The sequence below is a fragment of the Cebidichthys violaceus genome, unplaced genomic scaffold (genome assembly GCF_023349555.1).
Source record: "Cebidichthys violaceus isolate CVI_PGR_0920_01 unplaced genomic scaffold, fCebVio1.0.p SCAF_8, whole genome shotgun sequence".
Taxonomy (NCBI): Eukaryota; Metazoa; Chordata; class Actinopteri; order Perciformes; family Stichaeidae; genus Cebidichthys; species Cebidichthys violaceus.
In genome coordinates, this window is record NW_027176964.1 from 16457706 (window position 1) to 16474771 (window position 17066).

Here is a 17066-nt window from a genome sequence, read left to right on the forward strand (position 1 = left end):
AATGCTCACTCACTGCCGTCTCAGCTCTTACTGAAGTGATTTAGTAGTTATATGAAATTCATTGTTTACAACGGCATCCTTCACACTAAAAGCTACTGAGTGCCACAGAATGACTGTAACAGCTCCCAGCTGCTGCTGTTTATGTTTGTGTTTCTGTGTGAGTTGAAAGGCAAGAGATGGTAGCAGACCAAAAAGAAAATAGAGAAAGGAGCATCGGGGGAAGAGGAGGAGAGGGAGAGACAGAAACAGAGAGGTCGAGGATGCAAAGGATGAAGTGTGGTAGATGGCAATCCGGCATATCGGGCTACACGGGGGACAGGCAGAGGACGTGAAAGACAGAAAAAGAAATGATGGAGCCGAAAGCTCAGAGCGAACAGAGCGCTGAGGGAGAGGGGCTGCAGACAGCAGTCTGAGCAGGGTGTGAATGGTCTCCCTGTTATCCCTGCTGCCCACACAGACGGCCACACAGCAGCCGTGCGAGCAGGTGCTAACCCCGACACACAAGCAACCGCAGGGAACAACAGGTGCAGCCACTGTTTCCTCCAGCCTCCCTTTGGAAGGCAGTCTAACAGCCGCCCATCCCAAACACCCAGCGATCCCAGAAGCCCTCAAACACCGAAACACCCACAGCCTATAGAGACGGCAACCCAATGGATCCTTCAATCTACATTTAGGGGAATAGCGCGCAAAGGCCAGGCTTGAGTAATTCAATTAGAAAATTAATTATGCCGCAAAACAAAGTTGGAGCCACTTGAAGCAACAAGGCAGAGCAGGCTGCAGGTAAAAGCAATTTAAGAGAGCCTTAGGGCGAGACAACTGCCCACAGGGACATTTAATGAGCTCTATTGATCACATAGGACCCTATTTAATCACACATGCTAAGCCTGCAAACAGGGCATCTCAAGCACAGAAAAAAATGAGATTGGATTGCAGCATAATACAGCCTTCCCACAAAGGGAGTAATTCCCCAGCAGATTAGTATGTTGGGGTTGCTAAGGAGCACGTTTCAAGAAATGTGTAGAATGACAGTCAGAGATCTCGTGTGTGTGTGTGTGTGTGTGTCTTTGTGTGTGGTAAACAGAGTGAGATGAAACGGACAGGAGGTTTTCGGAGGCAGAGAGATGTTACCTAACAGCTTCTCTCTACGCTTCGCCAAGAGAATACGCCGAGCAATCGGCGACAGATTTCCTGTCTTTACCTCCGGTGCACAGAGAGGAACACTGAATGACTGGAACACAGTGGGGCTCTAAGCTGCCATTAAACCTGTAGTTTTCTATTCCTACTCCAAACCAGACAGTGGGATTGATTTAGTTTTCTTTTCTTTTTTTGCCGATCCTGAGCCACCCAGGACACTGTTTTAAAACTACTGTGAGTCGCTTTCACCTCTACACGTTGTAAATGTCTCTGTTTTTACCTCCCACTCCGCTCACACTGTATATGAGGGAATGAGGACGTACGCTCCTATAGTGTTTAGGTGAACTTAAAGCAACTTTCCAATCTGCGCTGAAGCAGCCACTCCTCTCTGCGTCAGAACATAAACAGGATTATTCACTAATCTGATCATAAAAATGAAGCAAAGTTTTGACTAGCGTCAAGAGATTTGAAGGAGCGCTGAAGCAGCCAGCTACGGCATCTTTTGAAGTTCTGCTTTCACGCAGAGCGCAGTGTTTAGGATTTTGCTGGGATTCTTTATTACAAAGTCAACACTTGAAAAGCGCGTTGACGTCTGCAGTGAGATCAGAGGGACCTAGCTGGGCAGGCATCTGCTGGGTGACCTATTCCTGCAGTGTGGACCTCAGTGCTTCATTGTGCGCGAGTAAGAAGGTCAGAGGGTCAGGTGTCACGCAGGCATACTTGCTTTGCTTGTCAGAAAGTAGCTTTCATCCTCAGACAGGTACATTAAAAATAAACCCCCTTATGCAAAACACTCTGTGTTGATGTGAGAGGCTTTCAGGAGCCTAACTGACAACTCCTTCCAGATGTTTGAAAAAGGAAAGGGGCGAGATAACAGGCGCCGCACAAGCTGAGGAGCTTTAGCAAATGCTGGATTGTCCGTGGCGCTATAAATCGAACGCCACCAGATGCATGAGGTGGCAACGGTGGCTGCAGTATGTGGATTCGGTTGCCGTATAATAATGCCTTGCAGTTGCTTTCAATGTAAAAAAAATCCTTTGTGTATACTTTACAGTGGTCATGCATCTTCAGCTTTATGGCTACTCTGTCTTCACCGATTCCTCCCCGGAGGAGCGGCCTCTCTTGTGCTTCCCGGTGCACACTGTGTGGGCTACAACAGGCTAACGTGTGTGATCATCGTGCAGCGTAGTCTCCTGTACACCGTGTCACCCTAACGACACCTCTGGCGCTCCCCTCATCCTCATCAGGGTCGGGCCAGACGACATGAACATGCGCGGCCTGCGTGGCGCTTTAGAGCACACACACACACACACACACACACACACACACACACACACACACACACATGCATATTTTATGAGCGGATTTGTTGCAGCGTATGCGAGGCGTCACATGAAGTATGAGATATAGTTTGTGTCTCAAATACATCGTTTTGGATGCAGCCGCTCCTCCCATTTAACTGCCTGGCAATTTGGTTGTGAGCGATGTCACAGCTGTTTCAACTTTGGAAAGATAAAGGTAGTCGAATCTCTCCTACCTTCTGTGTTCTCATTTACATCACAAAATTGCAGAGTGAGAAAATGACCGTCCGCTTCACGCTTTCACTGAGGCGCGCTCACACACACACACACACACATCTGCATGCACGCGTCAACAAAACAAAATAAGCACATAAGAAAGCGACCTTTTCTCAAATGCCAGCGCTGAGGCACTCGACCTGTTACTTCTTTGCAGAAAATGAACGTAGGTGTACATATTTCTCGGGGTGTTTGGTCCATCCTCTCATATTTCGCTGCTTTTGTTGTCCAACAAATTCAGCCGGCACCTAAGCCAACGGCAGGCTTTAGTTATGGCAGCTTAGCTAGAGGGATTTGGAAGACTTTTTTTTTATTGGGAGATAAAGGCACATCCGAGTCCTTTTGTCTCCCAGCTATGCAAGATGGTTTTGTTGCCCGATGAAGCTTTGTTGCGGTTAATCTTTCTCCCTCCTTCATCTTGTCCTCTCCCACACCCATCCCTTCCTCGCAAAAACAAACACAACTTTTCTCTTTTAATTATGGCCTTTCATCTGCGGCCCAGTCACAACCGAGGGGAGGGGAACAAAGTGTAGCCGAAAAACACAATTATACCTGCGAGGAGGAGAGAAAGCTCTCAGGGGGGGGGGGGGTGTCGTCTCTGCGTACGTGTGTGTGTGTGTGTGCTGTAAGCATGTGTGTGTGTGTGTGTGTGTGTTTGTGCTGCACACGTCAATCTACGAGCAGCTTCTCTGGCATTTTGATTGTTGTGCGTAGACCACCTTTTGTGAGCTGTGATCCTCTTAGCAGTGCTTCTGCCAAAAGAGCTATATTTACCCTTACTGGTGATCACAGCACACAAAGAACAACATGACGAGAATATGAGCTACCTTTCAGCTTCAGCCTCCCTCTACGCCAGCATGAGAGCAGCGTGTGAGATGTATGGTAATGGCTGCCACGTTGAGGCATTAGCTCAGCCTACTTAGCATAGCCTTTGTTGAGGTAGAGAAATGACAAACAGGAAGGCGTTGGGCAGTGGTCAGTAAAACATACAAAGCAAAAAATGGAACAATAAATAGATACTTTCACCCGGCATCACAACTTATTTAAATGAAAACGCCAATTCCCAAGCTGTAAGATGATTCTGATCTGCGCTACATATTAAAAAAAATAAATCACAAAGGCTACATGAAGACACAGTTAAGCAAATGGAAATAAGCTCACTAGAGACAGACATCATGGACTACCTCGTACAGCACAAAGAGCAGCCTTAACACCGGGTGACAACGCCGAATAGCAGCGAGTCAAATCCACAGATTGAAAGACCTCATCGCCGTGGTGTAATTCAAACTGCATCTCCATTTGCCGTGGTACGCACTGGAGTGTGCGTGTGTTCAACTCTGTGCCCGTAGTGTGTGTCTGAGTGCGTGCACCGCATACTCATGCGCTCGCCTCTAGCTCAGAGCTGTGCAGTGAATGTATATGTGCTTACTGCAGTCAAACTCTGGTTAGTAACGTTTGCCCTTGCTGCAGCTTTGTACAGCACCATAAATGTGTGTGTGTGCGTGCGCGCGCGCGTGTGTGTGTGTGTGTGTGTGTGTGTGTGTGTGTGTTGTTTTCGTGTGCATTTCTGTCTCAGTGCAGCACCACGACATTACCTGTTTTGTAGCCCAAAGTCATTTGCGAGTGTTTGATTGCTTCGCACCTGCATTTCTGAGCAGCGTGTTTGCATTTGTACATGTCCATTACCCATAAGCTGATAACGCTCTGCAGCCGTAGGCTTCTGTGTGCCTGTCACAAGCAGCAATTTGGCTTCAGGCAGAAGGCCCGATTGGGGGGAGAAGTCTGAGGGGAGATGGAGCTCTCTCTGGCTAGACTCCAGCTCTGTCCATCCTATTTTAATTACCTATGGCACTCACCCAGGGGAATATCTCCCTTCTTCTCCGTATCTGCATCTTCCCTCCTCTCCTCCTTCATCTCCCTGCGCCACCATCTCCCTCTCTCCTTCCTTCGCTCTCACTATCTCTCCCTTCATACATGCACACCTAACCTAACAGATGCGTCAAAAGGCCTACGCAGAGGTAACCTTTGCATTAGCATATAAATTACCTTGTAGATTGAATAGTATTTTAGGATATTTAACAGCAAAAGACAGATTCCCTTAACTCTGATTAGACCTGCTCTGAGGAGACAGGCAGCCACTTGAGGGAATATCGCCTCCACCTCGATAAGATAAAGACTTGACTCGTCTTGCTGAAGAGAGCATGATTGCGTGCAGATTTGGTCCTTCACTGTGTTTGTGTTTGAGCGCGTGTGAACAGGTCTGGCTATCTGAATATATATCGACGTATTTATTTCCTCTTCACTTCGACTCTGTTTGCTTTTGGCATCACGTGGTTCTTCCTGTATCGCCGCCTGATACGGACGATTTTTTTTAATACCACTTTATAATTACTCCCACAGCAAACCCATTCTGAACTCGTTACCTCGGTTACCTCTACGACATTTACCAACTGAGCTTGTAATCTTTAAAAAGTACTTAGGCGAAGTGAAATTAAAGGAATGGTTTGATGGTTTGGAAAATATGCTCTGATATCGCTCTCATATGAGAACACAATTGTTGCATTATTCCCTATAAAAGCTTACATTTTGTCCATGTTCAGCGGAGGTGCGTTTGACGTCAGTAATGGAGCTGTGGTGCTCGCAGGGTGGAGTCTTGAAGTGTGAAGGTGACCCACTTCTCCCAGTTTAGCCCGTGTCTGTGTCTCTGCCCTCAGGCCATCTTTCTTTCATTCCAGGCTTTTAACCAGCGTCTTACAAGGAGCGAGCGTGTTACAGATGAGGAGTTGTGAAGGATCCGTGTGGATATACATCGTGTCTTGTTTTACAGTTCACGTTTCACTTTCTTGACGCAGCTTGTTTCAATAGTATAAATCAACCTGTCATAATAATCGAGGAGAGGAAGTCTGCTTCCTTTGACAAAGAGCATTAGTTAGAAAGAGAGATTCATTTTTTGTTAAAAAAAGTTTCTCCTCAGCTCCAGTCAACTTGTTCTCTGTAATGAGTCTGAAAGCTTTTACCTGAACACAGAACAATGATCACCCAGCTGGCTCTCAGAGATGCAGCTGTCAGGAGAAACCCCGCGAAGCGCTAGAAGAATCCTTCTAAGCGAATGTGTAATAAATGCATTGTTGAGTTTCCAGTGAATATCTCCCATTGTTGTCATATTGATTTCAAATGAGCTATACTGTCTCGCCAGAGTGTGGATAATGTGGAGACAAAATGCTTGCAGCTCCCCCATCCCCCTCCCTGCTGAGAAAAGGGGGGGACCCCCAGCACCCGGCATCTGTGTCCACGTCTGTGTCCATGCACCCTCCTCTGAGCGTACGTTTGGGATGTGGGTTAAAGCTCAAGCGTATGCATCAGTGTGTGCATTCTGACACACATGTATACGCCGGTACGTGTTCAAAGGGCGAACCCGCCCTCCCAGCTTTTACATCTACTGCAATAGAAGGTCTCTGCCGAGCTTTGCTATTGGTTGCTACGGTAACAAAGGCACGGAGTGGAGTGGCTGCAGCAGCGAGCGAGAGACGAAGGGGGGGAGAGAGGGGGGGGGAGAGAGAGAGAGGGGGAGAGAGAGAGGGAGAGAAAGAGAGGGAGACAGAGAGAGAGAAAGACAGGGAGAGACAGAGACAGAGAGAGAAAGAGAGAGAGAGGGAGAGACAGAGAGAAAGATAGAGAGAGAGGGAAAGACAGAGAGAGAGAGAGAGAGAGAGAGAGAGAGAGAGAGAGACAGAGAGAAAGATAGAGAGAGAGGGAAAGACGGAGAGACAGAGAGAGACAGAGAGAGAGACATAGAGAGATAGAGAGAGAGAGGGAGAGAGATAAAGAGAGGGAAAGACGGAGAGACAGAGAGAGAGACAGAGGGAGAGGGAAAGACAGGGAGAGACAGAGAGAGAGAGAGAGATAAAGAGACAGACAGAGAGAGGGAAAGACAGACAGACAGAGAGAGAGAGACCTAATCACAATGGCAGATTTAACGCAGAAAAAAACATAATTCAGATCCAGAGACGAGCAAAATGTCAACACCAACGGACAGAAGTGCTTCAATTGTACTTGTCCAATTTCTGTCACACACACACACACACACACACACACACACACACACATATCAAAGGATTCATTTATTGCCGTACTGTAGTTGGTTGCAGCAAGTCATGACTCGAGCATTTTTCGGCAGCAGCGACGTTGGGCTTGCTTCTAGCTGTGCCTCTGTGCCTTCAGGCGGACCGCTGAGGCCTTCAGTGTTCACGTCTCCTTGTTTCCCGGTGGTCAGTGAACGCTGCTCGGTGCGGATAGGGATGTTGCTTTTTACTTGGTCTCTGTTTAGCAGGATGAGACCGTATTGATTTTTTGCTCAGTGGCTTTAATAGTTGAGATGCCTTGTGCAAACATGAGCATGTCCAATATGTACTAAAGGCCACTGAGGCATTTTAAGATGGAATCATGGGTAAATATTGAATAGATATATTTCATATAGTTTATTGACATACCGTGGGGCTGTGTAGAATTTCCCAGCATGCTGCTTAACCCCCTATCTTTCCCGTCGGATCAGCCGAACAAGAGCGCACAGGAGGGGAAAAAAAAGAGACTTCATCAAAATGAGCTCAGTCCCAGCTGATGAGGACGAAACATATGGACCAGCTGATAACAGGCGAAAGCAGGCTATTATGCTTCTTCAGATGACCTGCTGATTGGTTAATGATGTGAGTGTGAGCAGGTGATTTGCTAATGGGCGATTGCCTGATGAGGGTGGATCGCGCTGCGCGGCTGTCGCCGTCATTACATGCGTCCCATGATGACCGTGTCAGTGTCACGCCATTTAATCCTATCGCACCAACAAGATCTGACACAAATACATAACAGCCTTTCTTCCCTCCGCTCGCCTGTGTCTTTCTCTCACCTCGATTTTCATGATACTCATCCTGTCACCAGCAGTCTGTTTTTTTTTTACTAGCTTGATGAGCTAGGCGGTATCTCTCTTCCTCCTTCAGAGTCTTTTACTCAAACCACGTCTGTCTTTTATCTTTCATCTTCTGAGAATTCAGAACCCTTGATAACCATGCGTCAAAGCGCTGCCCCCCCCCCTCTTTTTATAGCCCCAGGGCATTCAAAATACTGCCTTCGTCGCGGCACTGTCCAGCAGCAGAGTCCTGGTATGTTGGCCTTGGCCCAGATCTGAGGGTTTCTCTTATGGATCGATAGCTTTAATCAATACACATTCTAATGAGGAGGCTGCATCAATGATAGGCCGCGGGCTTTTTTGGTGTGTAGCATGTGAAGGAGCTTTGTGTGTGTGTGTGTGTGTGTGTGTGTGTGTGTGTGTGTGTGTGTGTGTGTTTGTGTGTGTGTGTGTGTGAGAAGAAGAAGGAAGGGAAGAGGGACGCCCAGCTTCTCTCTGTACTTGCAGGCTTTTAGCAGAGTCACTGCATTTATATATATATATATATATATATATATATATATATATATATATATATATATATATATATATATCTATACAGACACGTCATGTCATGTTGTTTTCAGAATAAATTGGGCTACTTAGCAGCGCTATCAATTTGCATGTGATTTGTATTACACGTGTTTAAGACTGTCTGTATGTTCTCAAGTTTTCCACACAGAGGAAATGATTATGAATGGATAGAGAAGAGTCTTTGTTGTTTGTATTTGAACGTCATGTTGTTGGGTTTCAGGGTTGCAGCCTTAGTCGTGTACGTGTCTATATTTGTGTACGTTTCTGCAAATTTGCACCATTAAATGTCGGGCAAATCATTTATTAGCAGTTTCCATGCACCCGTGGATGTATAGAGAGCTAATAACTGGATTCGTGTGATAATGAAGGAAATTTATGGGACAGTTAATTGCTTTCTTCTTTGCTATTCATCAACTTAGATTGTTCTTGGCGTGAGTTGCCTCGTTTTGGAGATGTCGGAGATGTCTGCCTTTTCTCAGATACATATGGACTATGGCATTCGGCTTGTGGAGTAAAAAAAAAAAATCAATTTGGATAAAAGGAAACAGTGTTCTCTCTTTCCAGAAATCAAAGATAATCCAGAAACTCTGATAGCTCCAGAAGCAGCTCACATACAAATGATCTAGATTAATGAACAGCACTACAGGCTGAACTGTCCCTTTAAATGTGATGCTATCAGGAGCATCTCTTTTCTACAATAATGAAATGTATCGACATTGATCATGTGACGGACGGAGATAATGATACTCTCAGAAACAGGAAGTCACGGCGAATCTAAAACATATGCATACCTCGGCGTGTGTCCAGATTTTGACTGCGTTGTGACTCTGAGAAGAGAGGCACTGGGATTTTATGATGCAAACCACACACATGGGTCGCTTAAGCTCACCGGAACACACGCTGCATTTAATTCCATTCCTCCTTTTAGATATCCATACGAGACGACGTCATTTCATTTTAGCTTTAAGCGTCGAATTTAGATCATTTCATGAAATGACCATAATGAAATGGAGCTGACTCCCTTACACCTGACTCAATCAGTTCTAGATCAGGGAATCCCAATGGACATTAAGATGAAACCCCCCCCCCCCCCCCCCCCCATCCTCAGGGCTGTTCCAGTGCGTCTGATGAGGCTGAGAGACGCAAACCTGCAATCTCTGGGCTACAATTTGGATTTGAAGTGGCCCCGTGTGTGTAGTCTGAGCCTCATCGACTCACTGACGTCGTCAAACAGCCCGTCACTCAAACGTATGCACAGGTGAACGGGCTTTATTTACGTCTCAGTATGCCTGTTACATCTGTGCATCTGTGCGCTTCAAATAGCAGTTGTCATCACCTTAGCAACTAGCCCATCGCCTACCTCTGTACCTGGTGTTCTGTCTTTGAAAAACAGGTTTTCCTTTCTCTGGAACACAAGCTGAGAGGTATAAAAGACGAGAAATGAAGGGAGGAGGTGGGGCACAGAGGGAGAGTGATGGAGGATGAAAGGGAATAAGCTGGGGTTGGGGGCGGGGGGGGGGGGGGGGGGGCCTGGAACACGGTATTCAGGTTGAATTTGCTGACGACGTTCATTTCGCTCACATCTTTTTCTTCAATTTCAAACCTTTCTTTTCATTCGTGTTTTCATCAGACATTGTCGAGGATTTTCGCGGCACTCCTCACAATCCCAAGACAAAACCTGAGCACTCCGCCCCTTTTTTGTTCTCCTCATTTGTCTTGTCTTTTCTCTCCTTCCCTTTTTTTTTATCTCCTCTCCTTCTCACATCAAAGACAGCGTAGCTCAGCCACAGGCATTTTTAATAAATGCATAGAAAAGCTTCTAGATTTACAAAGTGTTTGATGGCGTGGCGGCTACAATTTATGACTGCTTGTAACTTATGTGCAGCAGCGTTATTCCGCCGTCTTGGTTTTATAGGTGAAAGACACGTTGATGTACAGCGTGGGGGGGGCTTGTTTGTGACAGTTTGACCCCTCTACGATGACCTTTGGTCAGTTGGGTCTGTTGCCAGTCCACCGCTTTTGTCTCGACTGAAATGTCTCAATATTAGATGGATCGCCGCTACATCTCGTACAGATGTTCATGGTTCCCAGATGATGAATTAAGTGATCCCCTGACTTTACACCCCCATGAGATCAACAGTTCTGTTTGTCCAGCGGTTTGGTTTATGAGCGGAGCTATTGACATTTCTATTGACCACAGCTGTAACAGTTCTTTGTGTTGAATGCTAATTAGCACATTTTAACATGCTAACTAATGGTTAACGTTAAACCTGCTGAACGCTTATGTTAGCATTTAACTCAAATCAAATCAACGTGTGTGTGTGTGTGTGTGTGTGTGTGTGTGTGTGTGTGTGTGTGTGTGTGTGTGTGTGTGTGTGTGTGTGCGCGCGTGTCTTGCACAGTGTGACCTTTTGTGGCCTCCTAACTTTTTAAAGACCAACGTTTTTTTTTCCTCGCTGGTGATTTAGAGCATTCTTGACTTTTGACCTTTGGAAAGACATTGTCCAGCTTCCCCCGAGTCACTCCCTTCATCTTTTCTTTTTTTTTCTTCCCTCTAAAGACCAGCTATTCTTTTTTTTTGTTTGTCACAAATTGCCAGTAATATATCCTCCATATGTCCGTACAGAAACACAATCAACGAAAGGAACATTATCACCCAGAGTGGCTTTGTAATCCTGTGACTGTTTTGTCTCTCGGTGTGTTATACGACTGTGAGAATCCCATTCGATTCAAACTGTTTGACAATGTAGTGACAGTTCTGACAATAGAGCCCTATTACACCGGTGAGCAGACAATAGAAGCACATCAGCTTCCCTGCTGAAGCCAGGTTGGTGGTTGCAGTCACCCTGCTGCACTTCTGACCCTTTCTTCTTGCACACACACACACACACACACACACACACACACACACACACACACACACGAACAGAGATACCTGTTGATAATGTCATAATGTCAATAACAATCATCATGCACATGCACACCCAGAGGAACATGTAAGCGTACACAACAATGACATTTTTCTCTCCCGTCTCTCTCTTCAGTGCATGTGTGTTGCTGCCATGGCGACCGTGGCTCCACCCCTCACATTTCTTCTCCTGCTGCTTCAACTGGCGGATGGCTCATTCCCAGAGGAACCCAGTCCTCTCAGCTACGTCCCCGTAGAGGGTACGTTTCCTTCCTGCTGTGTGTGTGTGTGTGTGTGTGTGTGTGTGTGACTGTATGCGCAGCGTTGATGATGAATGGCCTCATGGTGGAGGTGGAAATGGGGGGGGGTCAAGGGTCAGAGCTTGTGTGTGTGTGTGTGTGTGTGTGTGGACCCAGGCATACAGAGAGATAAAGAGACTTCACTCGGCCTCTCTGCTGCTGTGTGGTAGACTGATGAATATGAGCGAGAGAGAAAGATGTAAAGACAGAAAGAAAGGGACCAAGAGAAATGATTGTTATGGATTTTGAGAGGCCCGGGAAGATGAAAAAGCGTGAGACAATTGGATTGGAGGGGGTGATACAGATGACAAGAGAGAAGGCTGAGGGAAGAGAGAAGGAGTGGAGACAGGTGGAGATGGATTGCTACGTCCCCCCCCCTCTCCCTCCCCTGCAGTCAAGGACAATGAGACGTTCTCCCAATCTGTCTCCTGATGATGAGGGCTCCCTGTGGAGACCGTCGTCCTCCACTTTGAAACTTTCTCCTACTCTGATACCGCCACTTTCTCTCTCTCTCTCTCTCTCTCTGCCTCGTCTGTACTCTCCCACTGATCTGAAATGCAGGGAGGAGAGGGAGCTTATTTATTTTCTTTTATGATAGAATTACAGTAATGGTCACGCACAGATTTTTGTCATTATGGAGCCTGCATGCGTCAACAAAAGCAAAACAAAACGAGGATAAAAGTGTTTCATGTGCACCGATCATCTCTTCGCATCTTTTGTTTTCCTAAAGAAAGGCATCAAGAATGCGCAAAGATACAATTAAAGTGAAGACTAGAGAAGTTTTTAGGGTAAATATCGATTGACTCGCTCTGTTATCAAGCATCAAAGTACCCTTGAGCAATGCACTTCATTTCTACATTCTTTTTTGTGAGCGTTTGACTCTATTCCGCCTGTGTGTGTGTGTGTGTCCGTGTCAGTTGTGCGGAGGTATCCGGTGTTCTTGGGCAGAGCTCACCGTTCGGCTCAGAGGCAGGATCTGCACATCCAGACGGTCCTCCAAGTCAACCGCACGCTCTACATAGGAGCCAGGTAACCAACGGCAACCACCTCCGACTGTGTGTCACTGACGCGTTCGCATTAATATCCTCTCGCTCTTCATCTGATGCCTCGGCTTCCATCTGCTGTCACTCCGCAGAGGACATTTTCAGTTTGTTGTAGCGAGTAAGGATTGGATCTCGTTAAATGTCGACCGAAAGCGTGATGTGTGCATACGGAAAATAGTGAACTGTGGAAGCAAATAGTGTTTCCTAGGCCAAAATCTGGTCCTCCTGCAAAATAATTTGGCATAAATCTAGCAAATGGAAAAACACGAATACGTTGTATAGTATCGTTTAAATGAAACTCAATTCAAACTTTGGTTTTAATTCCGCTGCTTCAGCGGGTTTGAACAGATTTGGCAGTGATGATGAAATTTCTTCTAAGGCAACAACAACAGCAGAGCTTTCATGACCACTGTTATGAGCAGCACAGATATTAAGATATGAACTGCTGTCACGTACTAATAGGGTTAAAATACATCTGCTGTTAGATCAAATCAGAGAACGAGATGTTTGATTCTGACATGAATTAAATAAACAACTAAGTCATGTTGAAAACGAGCTACAATGGACCCTCACTAAACCATGCTGAAACAACTGTCTAATTGTTTCCATTATATATCACCTGCAGTATTACATTGGTGCTGATTTGTTGTGTGCTTTGTAGAGATGACTTGTACAGAGTGGAGCTGGACAACATGGCAGGTGATGAGATGTTCTACAGCAAGGTAAGACTAAATTGTCTTGCGCACACACACACACACACACAAAATCTAACGGGCACTAACAGCTGATAACGTACGCAGACACACACACACACACACACACACACACACACACACACACACACACACACACGCAGCAGAAGTTATTCAACTGTGGTTCGCTCCTTTTGGCAGAAACGAACATGGGAATCCAATAAGAACGACATTCGAGTGTGCCGGATGAAGGGCAAACATGAGGTACGGCGCTTGTACACGGCACCCTGAGATCCACTCTCGCATGCATCAACACCACCTATACTCTATCACACGCTTGGACAGACACTACAGCTGTTAGAGAAACCTTATTTTCCTTCGGGTGCACCTGCACACGGTATTTACGCAAAATCACGTTAGCTCGGGGAAATGTTGCCACGGCCGAAAGATACCCATGAAGCTTGAAAGCCATCGTCTTGCACACCTGCAGTGTGCCAATCCTCGTCATATATCTCATCCGTAGCCGTAGTGGGGCAATTATGTGTGGATGTGAAGCGATAGATGACGATGTTCTGAGATATTAAAGGTACGCGATCAAATCTACAAAAGAGAAAGATTTGCTGGAATGGTAGCTTGCTTGACCTATAAGCTTTTATTGTATAAATGTAGCATTGCCATCCGCAAAATCCAATCCGGGCGGATCTCACGGAAAAAGAGAAAGAGGCGAGAGGAGAGCATTATAAAGCAAACTGAGCAGAGAGAGTGACACAGCCTCAGGGAGGGAAGCGGTAATTGAAATCAGTTGAGGAAGAGGAAGGGATGGAATGTGTGTAGGTGGAGGAAAAGTGGGGAAGAAACACACGAGGAAGGATAGGGCAGCCACCGGGTATAAGAAAGAGCCGGCGAGACAACAAAAGGAAAAGATTTGTTGCGTCAGAGAACAGAGATGAAAGAAGAAAATATGTATGAGCAAAAAAAAAAAACAAGCTGTGATAAAAAGACAGGAGGAGGAAGACTTGCCCAAGGTGGGGAGAACATAAGAGGAGGAAGACAAAAGACAGAAGGTTGAAGCTCACATGAAGGGATCAAATTAGAAGGCGCAGGGCAAACGATGCCGCTGTGAATCATCTGACATATAGAACAGACATAATGCTTTTCCTGTCTTATAGCATCTATTAGGTAAGTGTGCATGTAAAGTCACGACGGTCCGGTCCAGATGTAGACATCTTTCACAGCAGACACTTAGAAATGTGTTTGCCATTGCATTAACGATGGCAGCAATACTGAACTGAAACAGCCGTGTGGAATGCATCCATTACTCACCATCACCAAAACTTTGTAAAGGGAACAGTTTTGGAAAATTCACTCGTTCATCTCAGATAGATGAGAAGATTGACACCGCTCTCTGGGTCATGTCTGTACAGTAAAGTGCAAGAGCCAGAAGCTAACCTTATTAAAAAATGGAAACAGGTATATTTGCACTTTATTTTATTAGTTTGCCAAATGCTCTTGAGTTATGCATGCTCATAAACTTCTAGTATTCCTCTGTGTTTGAACTGGAGAGGCCGATTGTTGTTAGTTGGTGTGAGTTTAGTTGAAACCGGACTGAGCTAGCAAAACAGTTGTTTCAAATGTGGAATTTTCCTCCTGAAAATATACGGTCAAAAACGTTCTTTTGTGATGCTATGAGAGTGACTTGTGTAGACATTTTCCATAGTGGGAATAATCTCTATTGAGGTTTTGGTTGAATGCAGTTAAACAGTCTGTGTAGAGAGAAAAAGAGGCCGAAAATTAAATCTCTTAATCCACCGACTGTCGTCTGACGATGATCTAGCTTTTTAATGTTTTTAAAAAAACAGCTTGTAAACTGGCTACTTGTGAAAAAAGAGTGGGTCGCACGCGTCGTCTCTCAAACTCCAACTCCAGTCTTGCATCTCAAGTTGCTAATCGGACTGTAAACAATGAGCAATTATCAAAAAGTGAAGTCTTGGCCCGGATATACAGTATATACGCTGGCTACACCGGAACCCCAGCAATATCCAAATTAAGCCGCTTGCCCCCAGAGGCCGTTATGAGACCGATAGGTGTGGGTCCTGAGATTGCAGCAGGAAAAGCACAGGCGTTGGCGCCAGCGGCCGGTTAGCTTAGCTTAGCTTAGCTTAGCACACAGGCTGGTAACAGGGGAAAACGGCTCACGTTTAGCCTGGCTCTTTTCAAAGCTTTCAAAATCTGCCAATTAGCACCTGTAATGCTCACTGATTAACACTTTATATGTAATTTTGTTTAATTCATACAGCCGAGACTCCAGGAGGCATAAGCAGCGTTGATGCGGTCATTAGTGCATTTTATAAGTGCTGGTATGCAGAGCGAGGCTGCTTTCTGCCTCACTCTCAGTACTTAGCTACCAAACATCCTCCAATAGTCACACAACTGTAAGCCAGTAACACTTGCTAGCATCATTAAATACCAATTGAGCTACTGATGAACAGGTTTATTCAAGTTCCAATCGATTCTTTTGTCACCAGACACTGTCGTTGGATCACACAGGGGGCCGAGGAGCTAGCTGACCGGTGTCATCAAGTTTCAGATTCAGTAGCAGCAGCTCAATCGGCAACCTCCGCTTCAAAGACAGCTTTTAGAGTCCCTATCCCGTTGTTCCTCCAGACGGAGCGCGGTCGTGGGCGTTAAGGATAGGTTCACACTGCACTTTTCCAGCCGTCTCGCTCTGACTGGTAGTTTTTGCGTTTAGCTTTGGTCCAGAACCGTTGCCCTGCACCTTGTGATTTTCTCCCCTTCTTTAACCGTTTCCTTTGTGCTTTTTTTTTTCTCCGTAGGGAGAGTGCCGTAATTTCATCAAGGTTTTGCTCGGCCAGCACGGTGGCCTGTTTGTGTGTGGAACAAACGCCTTCAACCCGCTCTGTGCCAACTACACCGTCAGTAACCATCTATCCGTCAGCCGGGCCGCTCTCTGTGTGCTTGCCAGTTTGTTCATCTATACATGTATTTCTTTTTTCTTTTTTGCAGAAAGACACTCTAGAAATGGTGGGAGAGCCCGTCAGTGGGATGGCACGGTGCCCATATGATCCACGACATGCCAATGTGGCTCTATTTGCAGGTATACTATCGCTAAAGGGTGAAGAATTCAGGGCGTCTAGCAGACATCAGACTCCAGACACTGAAGCGTCTGTGCCCTTGTGTTTACCTTTACAAATGATTTATAGTCAGACCTCTCGCTGCGTTGCTTGTTTGGTTTTAATCTTCCTGACCTTGTGCTATCTCTCCAATCTGTATGTTCCCCTTCTTCTTCTTCTTCTTCTTCTTAATCTCCTCCTTTCCTCCTCCCCGCCTCCCTCTGTGCTTCTCTCTCTTCGCTCACAGATGGAAGTCTCTTCACCGGTACTGTGACGGACTTCCTGGCCATCGACGCGGTGATCTATCGTAGTCTCGGCGACAGCCCCGCCCTTCGCACAGTCAAACACGACTCCAAATGGTTCAGAGGTACTTCTAGAAACAGTCAGACACCTTCAATTCAAATGCTAGAAACAAATATCACAAACCGTCACCATTATCTACAATAATTTACCAAAAACTGAAAATTGGTTCGGCTGTCTTTTCATGGCGCCAAATAGAAAGCTACATTCAATGAAACCAAACATAAAATGTTCATTTTATAAGTGAAACACGCTCGGACAGAGTGATGTATTTAGGTTAGTTTGACTCTTACAGATTCACGGTTTTAACAAGCCGTGGATTGAACGGTTGAGTTCGTTTTTCATGGAGAGAAAAACAAAAGTTGAGGTCAAAAGCTGGAACAGTGCCGGATGAATAAATGATAAAATAATGTGTATCGTCTTTTGTCCGAGATGATAAATTCAACAGGACATGAGTATTTGATGAGCGAGGCCCGTGGACAGTAGCGGCCCATGTAGACGTGACCATT

General features: G+C 45.8%; 1 protein-coding gene across 2 annotated transcripts in view; it reads left to right on the plus strand.

Moving 5' to 3' along the window:
- The window catches only part of LOC137892650 (semaphorin-6B-like), a 28352-nt gene that overhangs the window by 1212 nt on the left and 10074 nt on the right, over positions 1 to 17066 (plus strand). For both annotated transcript variants that reach the window (XM_068737942.1, XM_068737943.1), the window contains 7 exons: positions 11229 to 11352; positions 12309 to 12420; positions 13096 to 13156; positions 13328 to 13390; positions 15961 to 16059; positions 16151 to 16241; positions 16505 to 16624. In XM_068737942.1, coding sequence (XP_068594043.1) covers positions 11232 to 11352; positions 12309 to 12420; positions 13096 to 13156; positions 13328 to 13390; positions 15961 to 16059; positions 16151 to 16241; positions 16505 to 16624 — 667 coding nt within the window. In that variant the 5' untranslated portion in view covers positions 11229 to 11231. The remainder of the gene's footprint in view (positions 1 to 11228; positions 11353 to 12308; positions 12421 to 13095; positions 13157 to 13327; positions 13391 to 15960; positions 16060 to 16150; positions 16242 to 16504; positions 16625 to 17066) is intronic.